This window comes from Ursus maritimus, unplaced genomic scaffold (assembly GCF_017311325.1).
Source record: "Ursus maritimus isolate PB19 unplaced genomic scaffold, ASM1731132v1 scaffold_5, whole genome shotgun sequence".
Taxonomy (NCBI): Eukaryota; Metazoa; Chordata; class Mammalia; order Carnivora; family Ursidae; genus Ursus; species Ursus maritimus.
In genome coordinates this window covers 57,120,338-57,141,432 of record NW_024426663.1, presented here as the reverse complement: position 1 = coordinate 57,141,432, position 21,095 = coordinate 57,120,338, and the positions used below count along the sequence as shown (strand labels likewise).

The 21,095-nt window shown below is 37.0% G+C and overlaps 1 protein-coding gene and 1 pseudogene across 3 annotated transcripts in view; one reads left to right on the top strand and one right to left on the bottom strand.

Annotated features, from left to right (window-relative positions):
* SMAD5 (SMAD family member 5) overlaps positions 1 to 20,887 on the top strand; it is a 54,789-nt gene extending 33,902 nt beyond the window's left edge. For all 3 annotated transcript variants that reach the window (XM_040622411.1, XM_040622412.1, XM_040622413.1), the window contains 3 exons: positions 12,044 to 12,265; positions 14,039 to 14,295; positions 15,867 to 20,887. In XM_040622411.1, the coding sequence (XP_040478345.1) occupies positions 12,044 to 12,265; positions 14,039 to 14,295; positions 15,867 to 16,010 (623 nt within the window). In that variant the 3' untranslated portion in view covers positions 16,011 to 20,887. The remainder of the gene's footprint in view (positions 1 to 12,043; positions 12,266 to 14,038; positions 14,296 to 15,866) is intronic.
* Positions 429 to 4,219, bottom strand: LOC121100744 (annotated as a pseudogene).
* Positions 20,888 to 21,095: the final 208 nt, after the last annotated feature.

Here is a 21,095-nt window from a genome sequence, read left to right as displayed (position 1 = left end):
ATGAGTAATGATGAGCATTTTTTTTTTTTAAAGATTTTATTTATTTATTCGACAGAGATAGAGACAGCCAGCGAGAGAGGGAACACAAGCAGGGGGAGCGGGAGAGGAAGAAGCAGGCTTCCAGCGGCGGAGCCTGATGTGGAGCTTGATCCCATAACGCCGGGATCACGCCCTGAGCCGAAGGCAGACGCTTAATGACTGAGCCACCCAGGCGCCCCAATGATGAGCATTTTTTATGTATTTACTAGCTGTTCATATATTTAAATCTTTTGTCCATTTTTAACTGGGTTGTTTTACTATTGAATTGTAAGAGTTCTTTATATATTCTAGATAGAAGTCCTTTATTAGATGTATGATTTGCAGATCTTTTCTCTCAGTCTGGATTGTTGTTCCATTTTCTTAATGTCTTTTGAAGCACAAAAGTTTTCAGGGTTTTTTGTTTTGTTTTGTTTGTTTTTTGTGGATTTTTTGGTACACCTTTATTTTCTCTTCAGTAAGTTGAAATCCTTGAGGGGTACAGTATCACACGGATTCTGTGGCAAATGGCTTTAAGAGGAAGGTTGCTTGGGAATTTGGCACAAACCATGCTGCTGTTTCCATGAGCACGAGTTACTTTTCCCCACATTACTCTGGTTTTGTATGGTTCGCCACCAGGAGTCACTGTATTGTTCTTTGCTTTGTACACAGAAGCACATCTCTTGCCTAGAAAAGAGTTCAGTTTCATTTCGAGCATAAACACCTTCAATTTTAAGAAGAGTTGTGTGCTCCCTCTAGTTCTGGAGACCTCACTTAGAGCCAGCAAAAGTGGCGCTGGACCACAGCCTTCCAGACGTATTTGTCATTTTAGGAGTCCTGTTCCAAGCAGGCCTCTACAGGCTACAAGATGGCAGAAAGAGCTGAAAGTTTTTAATTTTGACGGAGTCTGGTTTATCACTTTTTTCTTCCCTTGTTCATGTTTTTGGTGTTGTATCTGGGAAATCTTTGTCTATCCCAAAGTCATGAAAATCTTCTGTTTCGTCTTCTAAAATTCTGTAGCTTTAGCTTTTACTTTTAAGTCTGTGATTTATTTTGAGTTAAGCTCTCTGTATGGTAAAGATCTACATTCGTCTTTGTGCCTGTAGACATTCATTTGGTTCTAGCACTATTTTGTTGAAAAGAGTATCTACCATTTCTCCATTGAATTGCCTTGGCATGTTTTTCAGAAATCAATGGAATAAATGTAAGAGTTTATTACAGGACTCTCAATTTGTTCATTGATTGGTATGTCTATACTTCATAGTCTTAAGATACTTACTAAAGCTTCATATTTGAAAACGAGAAGTGTTATTCCTCCAACTTTGTTCTTTTTCAGAATTGTTTAGCACTTCTTCATTCTTTGCATTTGCGTATCATTTTGGTATTGGTTTGTTAATTTCTGCCTCCCAAAAATCCCCTCCTTGGATTTTGATAGAGATCACGTTGAATCTCTAAATCAGTTGGGGGAGGTTTGCCATCATCTTCCAGTGCACAGGTGTGGTATGTCTTTCCATTTATTTAGATCTTCCTTTGTTCAGTATAATTTTTTTTTTTTACCTTCTCTTTGTAGATGTATTCCTAAATGAATGGAATTTGGTTTCTTCTTAATTAAATATATTGAAATACAGTTGATTTTCATATATTAATCTTGTAACCTGAAGCCTTGCTGAATTCATTTATTAATTCTAGTAGGGATTTTTTGTGTGTGCGTGTTTATCTGGATTCCTTAGGATCTTCTAAATATAAGAACATGTCACTAACAAATAGCATTTTTTTTTCCCGCTATCCAATCTGGTTGCCTTTAAATTTTTTTTTTCTCTCTCTCATTACAGGGCATGTATCAAAAACCTATAGTTATCTTCCATGGTAAAGACTGAATTACTTTTCCCTTACAATTGGGAACAAGAGAAGGATGCCTCCTCTCACTACTTCTGTTCACCATTGTTCTGGAGGGTCTAGCCATAAACTATTAGTTCTATTCCTAGTTTGCTGAGAATTTTTATCATGAATGGATGTTGGATTTTGTCAGAAGCTTTTTCTGCATCTGTGGAGAGGATCAGATGAGGTTTTTTTCTTTTTTCTAGTTAGTAAGTTGTATTACATGAACTTATTTTCTGATGTGAAACCAGGCTTGTATTCCTGGGATATTCCCACGTGGTCTTGGGGTATAATTCTTTTTAATGTATTTCTGGATTTGATTTACTGATACATTGTTGAATATTTTTGCTTGTATATTTGTGAGGGAGGGATAGTGGTGTGTAGTTTTGTTGTGATGTCTTTATTTTAACATTGGTATCAGGGTAATAATGACCTTATGGAGTGAGTTGGCAAGTGTTCCCTCCTATTTTTGGAAGAGCTTATTTGTATTATTTCTTCTTTAAATATTTGATAGAATTTAACAGTGAAGCCGTTTGGGCTTGGACTTTTCTCTGTGGGGACATTTTTAATTACTGATTCAGTTTCCTTAGCTGGATCAGTCTATTCAGAGTCTATTTTTTCTTGAGTCAGCTTTGGTAACTTGTGTCTTGCTAGGAGTTTGTCCATTTTGTCTAAATTGTCTAATTAGCTGGCATAAAGTTTTTCATAGTATATTTTACAATACTTCTAATTTCTGTAGGGGTTAGTGGTGACGTCTTCATTCCTGGTTTTTGTATTTTGTATCTTGGTTTAGCTAAAGGATTGTAAATTTTGTTGATCTTTTGAAAGAACCAGTTTTTCTCTTTTTCATTGATTTCCAAATCCATTCGCCATTATTTTCTTTATTCTGCTTACTCTACGTTTAGTTTTCTTTTTATAGTTTCTTAAGGTGAAATCTTAGGGTATTGGTTTCAGTTGTTTCTTCTTTTTTAGCGTAGGAATTCAAGACCACTCCTTTAGCTGCATCCCATAATTTTGGTATGTTTTGTTTTCATGCTTAATTAGTTCAAAATATTTTTAAATTTCCCTTGTGATTTCTTACTTTGACCCTTGGATTATTTAGTAATACATTAATCAGTTTCCACATATTTTGGGATTTCCCCAGTTTTTTCTGTTGATTCCTAATCTCATTCCCGTGTGGGATTACAAAGCATTGAAATAACTTTGTATGATTCCAGTTCTTTTTAAAATTTATTGAGAATTGTTTGTGTTTTTGTATAGCCTGTGATCTAAGAATGGTTTTTAGATTATTAAAGAGTTGTTAAAGAAGAAGAATATGTGACAAAAATAATATGTGGCTTGTAAAACCTAAAATATTTGCATTCCAGTTGGTCATCGTATTTCATCCTTTTTATATGTTCCTGGATTTGGTGGACAGGAAAGGTTTGCCAACTCCTGGTGCAGCAGTGGTCTGTTTTAGAGACTATTCCAGGTGCATTTGAAAAAAAAAAACAAACCTTTGTATTTTGATACTGTGGAGTGTCATAAGTTCTGTGGATTTTAGTTACATCAGGTTGGTTGATAGTATTGTTCAAGTCTTGTGTATCGTTGCTTGTTTTCTTTCTAATTGTTCTGTTAGTTGTTGAGAGTGTGACATTGCAAGTTGGGATACCCCCAACTGTTATTGTTGGATCATTTATTTCTACTTTCATTCGTGTTGGTTTTTGCTTCATATGCTTTGGGGGCTCTGCTGGGAAAGTGAACAAACAACTCAATATCATTAAGTACACCCACAGTGTCTTGCAATCATCAGTCACCAGTGTCCATTTCCAGAACTTTTCATCATCTTGTATGGAACTCTCTACCCATTAAACAGTAACCCCCCTCCCCTTAGCCCCTTGGTAACTACCATTCTAGTTTCTGTCTCTATGAATTTGCCTATCTAAGTGGAATCATACAATATTTGTCCTTTTGTGATTGGCTTTTTTCACTTAATCTTCTCAAGGTTTATTCATGTTATAGCATGTATCAGAATTTCATTTCTTTCCAAGACTAAATGTATTCTCTTGTACGCGTATACTACATTTTGTTAACCCATTTGTCAGTCGATGGACATTTGGGTTGTTTCTGCCTGTTGGTAGAAGAGTGAATAATGCCATCATGCACATTGTTGTACAGGTGTTTGTTGGACTCTGCTTTTTAAATCATTTGGTATCCTATGCCTGGGAGTAGAATTGCTGGATTCTGTGGTAATTCTCTTTAACTTTTTGAGGAACTGCCAAACTGTTTTCCAAGGCAGCTGTACCATTTACACATTAACACTAGCAGAGCTTTTTTTTTTTTTTTTTTTTTTTAAGATTTTATGTATTTATTTGACAGAGAGAGACAGCCAGTGAGAGAGGGAACAAAAGCAGGGGGAGTGGGAGAGGAAGAAGCAGGCTCCAGCGGAGCAGGGCGCCCAATGTGGGGCTCGATCCCAGGACCCTGGGATCATGCCCTGAGCTGAAGGCAGACTGAGCCACTCAGGCGCCCCAACACTAGCAGTGCTTTAGAGTTCGATTTCTCTACATTTTTGCCAATACTTACTAATTTCCGTGTTGTTGTTGTTTTTTTTAAATAGCCACCTTAATGGATGTGAAGTGGTATCTGGTTCCAAAGTCATTGTTGGTTTTTTTTTGAGATTATGTTTATTTATTAGAGAGAGCACCAGTACGCACGCATGCACAAGGGTGGGGGGAGGGGCAGAAGGAGAGGGAGAAGCAGACTTCCCGCTGAGCAGGGAGCCTGATGTGGGGCTGATCCCCGGACCCCATGATCATGGAAGGCAGACACTTAACTGACTGAGCCATCCCCCAGGTGCTCCTAAAGTCACTTTGCTTTGAGACTTTAATCTATTTAGTCTGTAACAAGTTTAGGAGAAGTAAGGTACTGCCATTTTATACATGTCTTAAAAGAATGATGTTTACATTGCGTGCTTGTGATGATACTGAAGGAGTATTTGTCATACTTTGCTTTCCCGGGAGCCCCACATTTCTAAGAACAGTTAAATTTCAGCCCTCCCTAGTAGTCTTGTTAATGTATCAATACTGTCTTTGCTTTTTCAAGGTCTAGAATTTATCTAGGACTTTTATCATACTAATTTTCTGATAATTCATAGAACCTACCTTAATCTAGAGCAAAATGCGACTCGATATGAATCCCTGTACCTCTCCCTGCTCACTTTGCAGCCTCAGGTAGCATTTAAAATCTCTCTGCTTCTCTTTCCCCATTTTGTACATTAAACAGAAGTTTTATACAGGAATTATTGGTTGTCGATTGGATTAGACACTGTGTGTAATGGGCAACGCATACCGCGTATCAGGGGATAGCCAGTAAATGGTATTCTCATTCTTCTTCTGAAACTTGGGACTGGATTTACCCGCCTTGTCATCTTCCTTCCCTTCTTTGTCCCGGCCGTCCAGAGATCAGAGTGCAGCTTCGTGGTGCTGTCTGTTAGGTCCTCCTTGCACTATCATTTGTTGTAGCCAAACAGCTGAGTCCCTTTAGGGAGACTTGGCACTCAAGTCTTCTCACCCTCATTGATGTCTTTTTTCACCAAAGTTTCCTCTCGTTTCAATTCTATTTTGTGTTTTTTCTGTCTCTTTTATTTTGACAGAGAGGTGACGAAAGGGACATCAGAGTTAAACTGCAGCGCCTTGAATTGCCAGTTGACAATATGTCCTACTCTTGGAGCAGAAGCAGAGCTCTTCTTTTTCTTCTTTTCTCTGAACCAAAATTGTCTTTTTAGTTTTGCTTAGCAATTTTTTCTCGACAGGCTTCTGCTCATTCTCGGCTCTAGCTTTCCCGACACTATTCTTATAACTGCTTGCAACTCATTTGTATGTGTCTTTGGTTGTGGGCCCCTCCCTGTTCCATCGTTTATATAAACTTCTTTATATTGTGAGCCCTTAGGACTTCTCTTTATGGGTCCACATTCATTTATTTTTTCTGTTCCTCCTTATCTGAATTCTTTGCAATTGAATAATCAAAACTGAGTCTTAAAAGTTTACCAATTATTTTGTACTGCCTACCTAGGCCACATAGCCATTCTTGAGGGTTTTTTGGACATTTTTAATTTCTGCCTTTTTTGAAAGGAAACTTGAGGGTTCCTGTCTTTTCTTTCTGATTTCAGCCCCAAGAAAGATAATCTGCAAGCACTGGGTGAAAAATTTACATGTGTCCTTCCCATCCATCACGTCCATTATGAATTGTTAACTTTACAATAATAAGAGTTTGGCCGGTAGTTTATTTTGTGTATATATCTTTTTCCATAGACAGTTCTGGTGTTTAACATTAGATGTATATCACCTTTTACCTAAAGTTCATGCTCACTTAGTTGTGTTTTTTTTTTTTTCTTTTCTTTTAGTTTTTTGTAAAACAGACTTTATTTTTTATGTGAGTTTTAGGTTCACAGCAAGTAAGAGTGGAAAGTACAGAGAGTTCCCACGCACCCCCTGCCTCTTCATATGCCCAGCCTTGCCAGCTACCAAAACCCTACACTGGAGTGGTGCATTTATTACAGTCTTACCTATCTTTACACATCATTATCACCCCAAATTGATGGTTTACATTAAGGTTCATTTTTGGTGTTGTACGTTTCATGGATTGTAACAAATGAATCATGACAGGTATGTACCACTATAGTACTGGTGGTATACAGAAGTATATCTACAGTATACTGTTCATTCCTCACTCCTTCGAACCTGCAACCACTGGTATTTTTACTGTCTCCATAGTTTTACCTTTTCCAGAATTTCATCTGGTTAAAATCATACAGTATGTAGCCTTGTCAGATTGGTTTCTTTCACTTAGTAACATGCACTTAAGTTCCCTCATCCCTTTTCATGTCTTGATAGCTCATTTCTTTGTAGAGCTGAATAATATTCCATCATCTGGAATTTCCCACAATTTATCCATTCACCTGCAAAAGGACATCTTGGTTGCTTTCAAGTTTTGGCAATCACAGATAAAGCTGCTATAAACATCTGTGTGTAGGTTTTTGTGTGGACACAAGTTTTTAGCTCCTTTGTGTAAACATTGAGGAGCATGTTTATGGATTTTATGGTAAGAGTATGTTCAGTTTTGTGAGAAACCACCAAACTGTCTTTCAAAGTGGCTGTACCATTTTATATTTCCACTAGGAGTGAATGCGAATTCTCTTGCTCCACATCCTCACCAGCTTTTGGTGTTGTCACTCTTTTGATTTTTGGCCATTCTTATGGGTGTATAGTGGTGTTTTATTGCTATCTTAATTTGCATTTACTGATGACACATGATGTGGAGCATGTTTTTATATGCTTATCTGTTATGTATATATCTTCTTTGATGCGGTGGCTGGTTATGTCTTTGACCCATTTTTTAAATTGGGTTACTTACTTTCTTGTTGGATTTTAAGCATTCTTGGTATATTTTGGATAATAGTCCTTTACCAGGTATGTCTTTTATACATACTTTCTCCCAGTCTGTGGCTTGTCCTCTTAATCTGTTGATAGTGTCTTTTGCAAGCAGAAGCTTTTAATTTTTTAATAAACTCTGCCTTATTAGTTCTTTCATGGTTCATGCCTTGGTGGTGTATCTAGAAAGTGATTACCATATTCATGGGTCATCTAGATTTTCTGCTATTTTATCCTGTAGAATTCTTACAGTTTCATGTTGTACATTTAGGTCTATAATTGACTTTGAGGTAATTTTTGTGAAGGGTGCGATGTCTGTGTGTAGATTAATTTTTTTGCATGTGCATGTCAGTTCTTGTAGTATTTGTTGAAAAGACTGTCTTTTCTCCATGCCTTTGTTCCTTCATCAGAAATTGGTTAACTGTATTTATATGGGTCATTTTCTGGGCTCTGTCTTCTGTTCCTTTGATCTGTTTGTGTATTCTTTTTGCCAGTACCATACTGTCTTGATAACTGTAGCTTTATGGGCAGTTGAATAGTGTCAGTCTTCTGATTTTGTTCTTCTGCAGTATTGTGTTGGGTATTCTGGATCTTTTGCTGCCCCAAATAAACTTTAGAATCGGTTTGTTCATATCCACAAAATGATTTGCTGGGATTTGGATTGGGATTGCGTTGATATCTGTAGATCATGTTGGGAAGAACTGACTTCTTGGCAGTATTAAGACTTCCTTTCCATTAACATAGGCTATCTCTGCATTTATTTAGTTCCTCTTTGATGTCTCTGTTTAGGGTTTTATAGTTTCTTCATATAGATCTTATACCTGTTTTGTTGGATTTTTACCTGAGTATTTCTTCTTTTGAATGCTAATATAAATGGTGATGAATTTTTAATTTCAAGTTTCACATGTTCATTCCTGATATATATAGCAAAGTGATTGACTTTTGTATATTAACCTTGCATCTTGCAACCTTGCTATAATAGTTTAATTAGTTCCAGGAGGTTTTTTTGGTCATTTTTTTCAGATTTTCTATGTAGACAGTCATGTCATTTGTGAACAAAGACAATCGTATTTCTTCCTTTCCAATTTGTGTACTTTCTATTACCCTTTCTCTTACTGTATTAGCTAGGACTTCTAGTAAAGTGTTGGAAAAGGAGTGGTGAGAACATCCTTAACTTGTTACTCATCTTGGCAGGAAATCTTCTAGTTCCTCACCATTAAGTATGAAGTTAGGTATAAGGTTCCTGTAAATGTTCTTTATCAAACTGTAGAAGTTACCCTAGCCTGCCTGAGAGTCTCACTTGGTTTTTTAGTTCATATTTTTGTTTAGAATAATTTTACAAATACTGGTGTAGTTAAGTCTTTCAGGTTGCTGATACAGAGGCTTGTTTTACAAATTTAAACCTCGATTAGATTGTGGTAGAGAAACAGTTTAAAATGTTAAAACACACCCGTTGAAAACCTTAGGGGCACGGCAAAAGCAGTTCTAAGAGGGAAGTTTATGGTAGTGTATGCCTACTTGAAGAAACAAGAAAAATCTGAAATAAACAATCTAACCTTAATCTAAAGTATCTAGTAAGAGAAGAACAAGCAAAGCTCAACTTAGTAGGAGGAAGGAAATAATAAAGATCAGAGTGAAAACAAACGAAATAGAAATTTTTAAAAGACAATAGAAAAGATCATTAAAACCAAAAGTTGGTTCTTTGAAAAGATCAGCAAAATTGACAAACCCTTGGACTCATGAAGAAAAAAAAAAAAGAAGAGGCCCAAATAAATGAAGTCAGAAATGAGAGAGAAGTGACAGCTAAAACCACAGAAATACAAAGGAATATGAGACTACTATGGAAAATGGTATGCCAACAAATTGGACAACCTAGAAGAAATGGCTAAATTCCTAGAAACATGTAAATGACATGTTTCTAAAACTAAATCAGGAGGAAGTAGAAAATCTGAACAGACTGATTACTAGTAATGAAGTTGAATCAGTAATCAAAAAATTTCCCCAACAAAGAAAAGCTCAGGGCTAGATAGCTTCAGAGGTGAATTCTATCAAACATTTAAGAAGAGGTAATACCTATTTTTCTCAAACTATTGTAAAAATAGAAGAGGAAGGAAAGCTTCCAGATTAATGCTACAAGGCCAGCCTTTCCCTTACACCAAAACCAGACCAAGACACCACAAAAAAAGAAACCTGTGGGCCAATATCCCTGATGAACTTAGATGCACAAATCCTAAACAAAATATTAACAAATCGAACAGTAAATTAAAAGGATCATTCACCACAATCAAGTGGGCTTTATTCCACGGGTGCAAGGGTGTTTTAGCATCTGTAAACCAACCAGTGTGATATATTACCTTAGTAACATACGAAGGATAAAAACCATAGAATTGTCTCAGTAGATGCTGAAGCATTTGACGAAAATCATTATCTATTTATGATAAAAACTGAACAAAGTGGATTTGGAGGAAACATACCTCAATATAGTAAAGACCAAATATGACAAACCTACAAGTAACATCATACTCAGTGGTGAAAAGCTGAAAGTTTTTTCTTTTAAGATTAGGAGCAAGAGGGGCACCTGGGTGGCTCAGTAGCATCTGCCTTCGGCTCAGGGCGTGATCCCAGGGTCCTGGAATCGAGCCCTGCGTCGGGCTCCCTGCTCTGCTGGGAGCCTGCTTCTTCCTCTCCCACTCCCCCTGCTTGTGTTCCCTCTCTTGCTGGCTGTCTCTCTCTCTCTGTCAAATAAATAAATAAAATCTTAAAAAAAAAAAGATTAGGAACAAGATAAGGATGTCCACTCTTGTCCCTTTCTTGCATTCTACATAGTACTGAAAGTTCTAACTGCAGCAGTCAGACAAGAAAAAGAAAGAAAAGGCACCCAGATTGGAAAGGAAGAAGTAAAATTTTCATTATTTGCAAATTACATGATAAAATCCTGAAGACTCCACCAGAAAAACTACTAGAACTAAAAAATGAAATCAGTAAAGTTGTAAGATCAACTTTAGATCAGTTGACTAGGATAGAGAGCCCAAAAATAAGCTCACACTTATATGGTCAGTTAATGTGTGACAAGGGAGGGAAGCATATACAATGGGAAAAGACGGTCTTTTCAGTAAATGGTGTTGGGAAAACTGGGCAGCTACGTGTGAAAAATGAAACCGGACCACTTTCTTATACCATACGCCAAAATAAACTCAAAATAGACTAAGGACCTAAATGTGAGACCTGAAACCATAAAACTTCTCAAAAAACATAGGGCAGTGATCACTTGGACATCAGCCTTAGCAACGTATTTATGGGGTATGGCTCCTCGGGCAAGGAAAACAAAGGCAAAAGTTAACTGTTAGGACTACACCAAAATAAAAAGCTTTGTAACAGTTAAGGAAACCTTCAGCAAAAGGAAAAAGCAGTCTGCTGGATGTGAGAAGATATTTGTAAATGGTATCTCTGATAAAGGGTAGTATCCAAAATAAATGAAGAACTAACACAACACCAAAAAAACCCCAAACCAAACAATTTGATTAGAAAAATGGGCAGAGAACCTGAATAGGCATTTTTCCGAAGAAGGCATACAGTTGGCCAACAGACGCATGGGAAGGCCTTCAGCATCACTCATCATCAGGGAAATGCAAATCAAATCACAGCGAGATGCCACCTCACACAAGTCTGAGTGGCTAGTATCAAAGGACACATAACAAGTGTTGACATGGACATGGAGAAAAGAGAATCCTCGTGCACGGTTTGTGGAAGTACATATTGGTACAGCCACTGTGGAAAATAGTGTGCAGATTCTTAGAAAATTGAAAATAGAAATACCATGTTATCCAGTAATTCAACTACTGGGTATTTACCCAGAGAAAACGAAAACACTAATTTTTTTTTTTCTAAAACACTAATTTGAAAAGATATATGCACTCCTGTGTTTGTTGTAGCATTATTTACAGTAGCCAAGATATGGGAGTAACTGAAGTGTCCATCGATAGATAAGTGGATAAAGGAGATATATGCGCAATGGGATATTATTCAGCTGTAAAAATGAATGAGGGCTTGCCATTTTGCAACAAGATGGATGGACCTAGAGGGTATTATGCTAAATGAAATAAATCGCACAAAGACAAGTGCCATATGATTTCACACATATGTGGAATCTAAAAAACCAAGCAAATGACTAAATAAAAAACTAGAAACACGGAGAACAAACTGGTGGTTGCTGAAGGGAGTAGGTGTATGAAACAGAAGAGGATTAAAAGGTACAGAATTCCAGTTACATATTAAATAAGTTATGGAGATGAAAAGTACAGCATAGAGAATAATGTAATAATATAATAATGTATAGTGTTGTTTGGTGACCGATGGGAACTACATTTATCATGTTGAGCACTGAGTACTGTATAGGAGTATCTAGTTTTTGTGTTGTACAACCTGAAATCATTATGGTATTGAATGTCAACTCTACTTCAATAATAAAAAGTTTAAAAGAAAAATAAAAAAATAAAATAAATGTGATATTGCCTATCCTTGTATTTCGGTAAGTTTTAAAGTCATCATATTCAAGGCATTACTGATTTTTTTTTTTTTTAAAGATACAGACTCAAAGCCAGGGAGGACAGTGAGACTTAAGTGAAATATCTGAAAATATTTTTCATGGAGTGCTTGGGTTGGCTTAAAGGGAAACACATAAAGAATCTGGGGTTTCTAATTCACTCATTAATCGTTTTTTCTGTCTGGTTTGTTTATAGACGTTCAGCCTGTTGCCTATGAAGAGCCCAAACATTGGTGTTCAATTGTCTACTATGAATTAAACAATCGTGTTGGGGAGGCTTTTCATGCATCTTCTACTAGCGTGTTAGTAGATGGATTCACAGACCCTTCGAATAACAAAAGTAGATTCTGCTTGGGGTTGTTGTCAAATGTTAATCGTAATTCAACAATTGAAAACACTAGGCGACATATCGGAAAAGGTAATTTTGTCATTTCCCTGCATTCAGTTGAAATCATTTATTGTGCTCGCTGTGTACCGTGAGTTGTGTAAGGTTCTGGAGAATACCATGAGCCTGAGGCGTGGGCTGTGCACTCAAGTTGCAGATGCTTGAGAATGTATTAAGTCAAGACCTAATCAGTCCTCTTTCCCTTATCCTGCTTAATTTTTTCTTCATTGTACTTAGGATCTGAAGTCATACTATTTCTGTATTTATTTTTTGAGTGCCTTCTTGACTAGAATATAAACTTGACAGAAATTTGCTTTGTTCACAGCATTATTTTCAGCAGCTAGAACAGTGCCTGGCTCATAGTAAATACACAACAAATATTTGTGGAATATATGAATGCTGGTGAAGGATTAGAATTTTTTAATTATGGTATTTTGAGTTGAGGTGTCTTGTAAGAATTTCTGTTATGTTGGAAGAGCTGGGTTACAGGTAAGAAGTCCAGTTTGAATGATAACAAGTCTCCAGTGGCTTCACCACCACCCCTTCTGCCTTTTAAATTCAGGTAACTAGGTTTTATTTATATTTCATCCCGCAAGACAGTTGCCACAACAAACGAGGAACTTTTCCCACCTCAGTGAAATGTCTGAGTCTCATGCATCAAGTGGTCAGGAAGGAAACCTATCCCAGGTAGAGTATATTGCCTGTCTTGTAAGTTTAGTTTTCGCCACTTGCTCTGTTTTGCTTCTTGGACTTGAGAAAGTCTTAGTCCAAGTTAGAACAAAAGGTACACTTACACCTTTTACCTACAAAAGGTAAACTATACTTGTACCTACAAAAGGTACAATTATAATTGTAATGTGATTTCTTATAGAAGAGATTCAGCAAAATACTATGGCCAAAAATAAGTCGAAAAGAAAGTTTCTGTTCTTTTTTGACTCTCTTGCCAACTTGGCATTGATTTTGTAGGTGAAATGCCTCACTTCTGTGTATTGGTTTTCCCACTACACTGATTAAGAGAAATCTACCTGGTGAATTCTTAAATTCTGGAATCTGTTTTCCCATTTTTCCTAGTATCCAGTTCTACGATCCCTTCCTCCATGGGTCATTTTATTTGCTCAGAAACAAAACATGGTTTTCGTATCATAGCCTAATATAAGTCTTTGACTCACATGTGTATGAGGTATGAGTGTACAAGAATGGTCTTTTTAGCACTGTTTGTGGTGGTGAAAAGTTGGAAGTAAGTTCCGCTTTAGCTATAGAATTTGAAGTTTTAATATTGAAACTGTATTTACCAGAACCATTCTTTTCAAGGGAAGTAAAATAAACCTGCCATTTAAAGTCTCTTCCTGTGACCTGAAATTACATAAGTGACTTAGGGTCTTTTTTAATGCTCCTGTACTCTCCATTAGTAAAAAAGAGTGCAGAGCATTTTGCCAATTGACTGTGATAGTTTAACTTAGCACCAAGTGTTCCTTTGAAAGGACTCATCATAGGTGCTTTTTTGTCTTTTTGCCTTCGCTTACTCTCATAGAGATCATAAATGATTGTTGTTAAAGAGAAGCTCTCCTAAGAACTGATAAACCTAGTAAGCTACCAACCTGAGGCTCAAGTCTTCGTTCTTTAAGGACCTCGGGAGACCTCTTGGTTATCTTCGGCAGCGTAAGGCCCTCTAGTGGTAGCTTCTGTCTGCAGGCTGCTGGGCGTTTGCTGTAAGGTAGCGGGTATTCTTGATTGTACCTTATACAGCCTCTTTGGTTTCATCGTACTGCTGTGTTAAGGTGAGTCTTGTAACGCTCGTCTTTGTAGGTGTTCATCTGTACTACGTTGGTGGCGAGGTGTACGCAGAGTGCCTCAGTGACAGCAGCATATTTGTTCAGAGTAGGAACTGCAACTTTCATCACGGCTTTCACCCTACCACGGTCTGTAAGATTCCCAGCAGTTGCAGCCTCAAAATTTTTAACAACCAGGAGTTTGCTCAGCTTCTGGCTCAGTCTGTCAACCATGGGTTTGAGGCCGTGTATGAGCTCACCAAAATGTGTACCATTCGAATGAGTTTTGTCAAGGTGAGTGGGTTGTAACCTGTAGCTTAATTAGAGTTACTGTAAATATGTATATTATATTTCTCTAGGTTATGATTTTAAAATGTCTTTGTGAAATGAAAGTCGTTACTTACTTTTGACCTGACTTTTAATAGGCTTTTAAATGATATTCTTGAATTTCAAGCTTTAAAACCACACGATAGGTCTAAGTTTTAATTTTATAATCCAGACATTATAAAATGCATGATACTGATACTGATTTTGATATTGAATAGGGGCTGAGTTTATAAAGAGCTTCTGTTAAAGACTGAATTGCTAGAAAGCATTTAATATTAAAATTGCTTCTGAAGTTCCTTAGCTTCAGCACTTTCAATTATTATTAGATCCCCCTGGAGTGACTTAAAAAATTCTTTAGAAGACTAAAATTATCTTCCTTTCATTTAACCTCTGTTATTAAGGATTTGCAAAGTTGAAAGAACTTTTCAAATTTATCATTTGCTCTTGGCCTGATTTTACTGGCCTTCCGAAGATGATGGTTTGTGGGTAAAATTAGGGAAGAATTTTAGTGACACATGTAAGCATCCTGTACTCAGTCCATTTGGTCCTTAAGGATTTAACCAAAGAAGAACAATTGTGAGATGCTTTGAGTGGGCTTTTTCTTCTTGGCATTCAGACCTGCAGCAGTGTTGCTTTGCTGCTTTGCTGTCGGTCTTTTCTGTACATCAGCTTATCAGTAGCCCCAAAGGCATTCCCCTCCGTAGAAACATAACTTTTTTTTTTTTTTTAAAGATTTTATTTATTTGTTTGAGAGAGAGAGAGTATGGGAGGGGGGAGCAGAGGGAGAGTGAGAAGCAGACTTCCTGCCGAGCAGGGAGCCTGACTATGTGGGGGATGCAGGGCAGGGATGCAGGGCCCAGTCCCAGGACTCTTACCAACTGTGCCACCCAAGTGCCCCAGAGATATAACTTATATGTTTAATCTCTACTCCCCCATCTCCTCCCCTCCGAAGCCTAATTTTTCTGGGCCAACACTACCATAAGCTGTAAAGCAGAGAGCTTGATGAATCCAGGCAAATAAAAGTGAAAAAAATTCTATTAAAATCTTTATCTAGAATTTTAGGCTAAAGCGTTCCAGCTTAATTCATCTCAGCTACTTTAATTACAGTTGCATGCATTGATCAGATCTACGGTGTCTTAAGTGATAGTTAAAAAAATCCCAAACCTCAAAACCCAAAACTTTTTCATACCAAAATCTGATGTGAACTTATATAAGGCTGTTGTGGGTTTTATTTATCCCATTAAGTGAGAATGTATCTCACTGCAGAAATAATAGTGTTTTCATTATGAGATATTGTACTGTATTAACTTTCTAAACTTCAGAAAGAAAAAGAATTCTGAAACATACCATGCTCCAAGGGTTTCTATTAAGGGAATCCTATCTCTTTCAGCACTACTGCTTTTAATTCCATGGTGAATCCTGAGATTGGTTTTGTGGTCTCCACTGTTAAAGTATTTTTTTGTTAGTATGTTAAAATTGTTTTAGGCTGGTTGACAGTTTAAAGAGGGATTTGCTATGACATCTTTTCCTTTTCTTAGGGCTGGGGAGCCGAGTACCACCGGCAGGATGTCACCAGCACCCCGTGTTGGATTGAGATTCATCTTCATGGGCCTCTTCAGTGGCTGGATAAAGTCCTGACTCAGATGGGCTCCCCTCTGAACCCCATATCTTCCGTCTCATAGTGCAGAAGTAGTCCTTTCGATTATATTATTAGTGGACTTGTTTTAATTTTAGGGAAACTTTCAGTACAGATACTGTGAGCTTACATGGAAAACAGATATTACAGCTTATTTTTTTTTCTACATAATTGTGACCAATACATTTGTATTTTGTGATGAATCTACATTTGTTTGTTATTCATGTTCATGTGATTAACTCTCAGAAGTGTTGTAAGAAATACAAAGTAAGTGTTGTACCCAGTTCATAAGTTTAGCATTGATCTTAAACTGGGTCATAATTTTGTCTTCTTGTCCCACCCAACTTGTTATTCAATTTTTTAAAAGTAATACATCACATGATGACAAATTATAATAGGTATGCCATGAAAAGTCTTCCCTTTTCCTCTTAACCCTACAGACGCTCTACTTTTACCAGTTTCTTTGTCCTACCAGTGTGGAGAACGTGTAATTCATTGTTTTGTAAAAGCATATGGTAGGGGCCGAAAAGAAACTATAAAAAAAACAACCCGCCCTTTTTTTTTTGAAGGAACACTATGCACTGCTCTAACCAGTTGTGTTCAGTAAAAGCAAAGTGATGGTTTTCTAGGTGATGTCATAAAATTTACATTTAATACAGCTAAATGTTTGTCAGTCTGTTGTAACTTCACTCATTATATCTTTTGTAAAACATTTCCTTTTTTAAAAAAAAAATTATTGTAAACAACAGATGTCCAGTATATGTCATTCACTCAGAATCTGTCGTAAGTACTGCTTTATAGCTAGTGACAGTGCACGCACAGCCTTGTTCAGCTTTGCTGCTTTTGGCCAGTGTTGCGGGAACTCTAGTTTGGACATGCATTAATCTTTTACTTTGCACTTTGATGGGTGACAGTTTTTAGTGTAACCTTTTGTGAAACACACTCAAGTGACTTGGGCTTGGATGCTCATCCTTACTTCCTTGGTCCCCTTTTGTATTAACAGACACTGCAGTTTATAGATTTCAGTTGTAGGAGGTTATACTTTTTCTAGCATTTGTTGTATTTTCTACCTAGGTTATAAGACTGTTATTCTGTAGCTCCAACTTCAGGTGCCTTTTTAATTCCCTACCGCTATGGGCGTTACTTACGTTGGAAAGTCATATACTTAATCCCGTTGATCTTAGTGGCGTCAGTTGCCCTGAGCAAGGAAAGGACCTGTGTACTGTAGCCAGAAGAGCCTCTTCAGTCTGGCCCCCAGCTGAGGCTGCTAGTCTGGTATTTGAATGAATAAGCAGTGGTTGTGGAGATAGTTGACTTTAAAATATTCACATATCAAAGACGGCAGACTGTTCTGTCAGTTACTGCATGCTGGTTTTTTTCGGGTTTTTTGCACCTCTGTGGATGCTCGTCTCCCAGAACACAGTCCTCAAGAGAGGAAAGACATGAGCCCTCAGAAATACCCATTCAATCTAGTTATGCTTGAAGTCTCTGGGTGAAGAATTTTTGACCTCTTTTCCTAGAGAGCAAATGACACTTTGTTATGGCATGAGAACAGAGCCGTTATTTTGGGGGAAAAATAAAAGACCTAATTTACCTATCGGAGAAAGCTATTTTCTGGTGCCTTTTGAAAATACATGGAGCCATGTCAGTCTTCTATTTAAAATGTTAGTTTGGCTTGACTTTCTACTTTGCCCTTTCTGCTTTTCAAAGAAAAAAAATGCATTTTTTTGAGGAAAGGAGAATGCAGTTCGTTTTGTTTTCTGTGCCATTATTTATTGCTTTTACAAAGTGCAGCCAGTGGATGGCTTTAGTTCTTTCAGGTGAGGAACCCTATGTGTTTCAGCTCGCAGTCCTTTGCTGGGTAAAAGGATACTTTCTGACCGTCACCTGAGCCTTAAACATAAGTTTTACATGACATGCATTCTTCATCTTCCAGAGTTGTGTCAGCCACATGAAAGAGGATTATTTGCTTTGTGTTCGAACCTAGCTACTTACAGTATTCTTTTACTTACCAGGCTTATGGCACAATCTTTGGGACAAATTTATAGGAGAAAAAACCACCCGGGTTGAATGACAGATGCATGTAATCAACTTCAGTGGGCTTGAACTGGTGGAAACTATTGAATTGTTTTATTGATGTTTTCAGTTGAGTTAATTAAAAATTGTTTTTATTCATGTTACAGCCTTTAGAGTTGGCAGGGTTTTATGTTATTGGCCTTTTCTGTGTTTTCCCTAAGGAATTTATCTCATGAAGGGCAGTACTGAAGATCATAACTGTTAAGAGTTTCATGGAAAAGTATAAGCCTGTTGTATTTCCTTAAAGTGATTAACTCTGCATCTGTGGATTTTAAGTGAAAATTGTGTTCAGTGTAGCTGCTTCTCTAATTCCCGAGGGTGCCCAAAATCCATGGATGGGAAATAAAAATTGCCAGTGACCAATGAGAAGAAGACACTTCTGAAAGAAACCTTTTCAGAAAACTACAGTATAAAATTTTTATTTAATCTCTAGAATGGTTTATAGTCAAATTTATGGAAACATCAACACCACTGGAACAATCACGTTTTATAGCTTGTACAAGATATTAACATATGTGAGCTGAAAAGACTAGAGTCTGGAAATAATAAAATGACAGCCGGTTTGGTAAATGCAAAAAGAGAAATAGAATCAAAATTAATCTGAGTAATGAATTAATGCCACAGAAAGATGATTGGGGGAAAATTAAGAGTTGCATTTGATCAGCATCTCTACATAACAAAGTATTATGGTCTTTTCAGTATTGCTTGGCTTCAGTTATGGAATGTCAACCAGTAGGCATGTTACTGATCTGCCGAAGCTAACACTTACTCTTTAGAGATTAAAGCAGACATCAATCAAAATGTTAGGTCATATATATCAGAATATAAATCATTTTTCACATTTTATTGTTATATAAGGGAACCGTGGTAATAGAGTTGGCTGGGTTTCTGAGTTGAAATCCACAGTAAGATTACTAGGTAGTTCCGTGAGCTGTATACCTCATAGTACAGAAAGAGGCTGTAGCGCCTTTATACTTTCCATAACATTTGAGAGTAAAATATCCTTTAAGATATAAAATGATCAATAAGTGTTAAGATCTGAAATCTCTTGTCAAGATGAGAACTGGGGCTCACATGTATAAAGCCCTCAAGGGTACCTCCTGTAGTAGTATTCTGGTGAAGGAGGAGGTTTATACAAAAAAGAAAATCCTACCAATAGCAGAGAACCTCCCAAAAGTCTGATAGTACCTGTTTAAGTACCGTCTTTCTGTTACAGAGAGCATCTAATACATCAGCTTAGATCCATTTCTTTGTATTCTCTATAGTTGTTCGCTCAGCATTACTTTGGATTGTTACCACTTTCCCAGTTAAAATATATTAAAATCTTTCGTACTTACTGAAGAAGGAAGGCTCTTCTGATAATTTTGAATTCACCTTCCAGCGATGACTTCAGTTTTGGATCTGTTAACTTTTAAGAGGGTCTGAGCCCCTTCTTTGTCTTATTAGTTAAATCCTCACTCACTCTCAGATAGGAATATGAGTATGTGTCCTCATTATACCAATGAGCTAGATAAGCAAGGATCTTTTAAAGAGGTAGCATGGTGGTTGCGGCATGTTTGGTGATTTTTATGGGAGGGAGGTTTCCTAAACATTGGTTTATGGGTGGTCTCTTGAGATACTAACTAGGGCAGCTTTATGGGGGTGATCTCAGGTTGGAGGCCTGTTTCCTCCAGAGCGCAGCCATTTTCCTTGATACAGGTGGGATTTGGGGCAGGTTTTCTTCTCACAGAGGATACATGTATGGAAAGTGACAATTCAAGGCATTTCTTCTGCGTCGACAGTTGTGCCTGCTGGACAGTTCTTTGGAATTCACTGGATTACAGTTTAGCATTTCCTGATTACAAGAGGTAACAGTATTTATCAAGCCTTTGTTTTATTGGATGATTCATAATAGAAATATATCTTCTAAAATACAACTGTATTATAACTGAAGTGTTAACCTGAAATTGGATGGTTTACAAAAACCAATAGGAGGGATTTTACATAGCAAAAAAAAAAAAATTGTTTTTTAAGTAAGAACTTATGATATAATACTTGCTGGTAGCAGTTGCTGTAGAACAAGTGATGGGATGTTTTGGCGAAAAGATCCAAGAACAGGAGTCTTCTGTCATTCAAGGCAGAGCGAAAAAGGTGTGTGCGGTTCTTGTCCAGATAACTCAATTCTGAGAATTCTTGCGATCATCATAAACCGTTGTCCTTTAAGGATTCATTTGAAGATGGTGTTCTTAAAAAGTTCAAAATTTTGTGTACAGGTAGGTTCTTTTCCTTCATTAATAAGTAGCACCTTATTGATACTAGCTGGTATTAACTATAATAAAACTACAGTGAGGCCAAACAATTCCACGTGGGTTCCTTATAAAAGAAGAAATTTTTTAGAATCAGATTTTCCCTTCTCATATCATTGGAGATGATGTTGCTTTGATTTATTCATGAAGTATTTTATGCGTAGGGACTCTTAAAGATAATAGTTGGGCAAGTGATTTTCTTCTTCATCCGGTGGGTTAAAATTGCATTTTGAAAATCACTTATTTTAAAATTGGGTAGGATTGTAATCAGGAAAACTGGGTATTTGTATGTACCTGCCCATCTTAAAAAGGTATTTCATATGCAGATGAGAAAGAGCAAACCAATGGCTGCACTATAGATCTTCTATTTGTATTTGTTCTGCTTCTGTTTATGTTGTAGAAAATGAAATTCTAGCAACATGCTTCAATTCTGTTGCCTTTTTGATACTTATAAAAATGTATTAGGTTTTACTATATTGTGCTTTTCAAAGCCATAACTCTTAAGAACTTTGTTTTTGCATATTGTTTGCTAATACTTTATTTTAATAAATCTCAAAACCTGCTCAGTTTGTGTGTGGGTTTTTTTGTTTTTTGTTTTTGTTTTGTACTCTCTTTTGGTTTAACGTGTTTCAGTGATTGCAGTTACTAAAAAGGATGAGATGACCAGTTGCTGTGACCGGCTGTGTTATCTGTGCGTGCGCGGGCAACGGAAAGTGGGTATACCATCCGTGCCTTCCACTCAGCAGGAGATTTGCTCAGAATGATCAGTG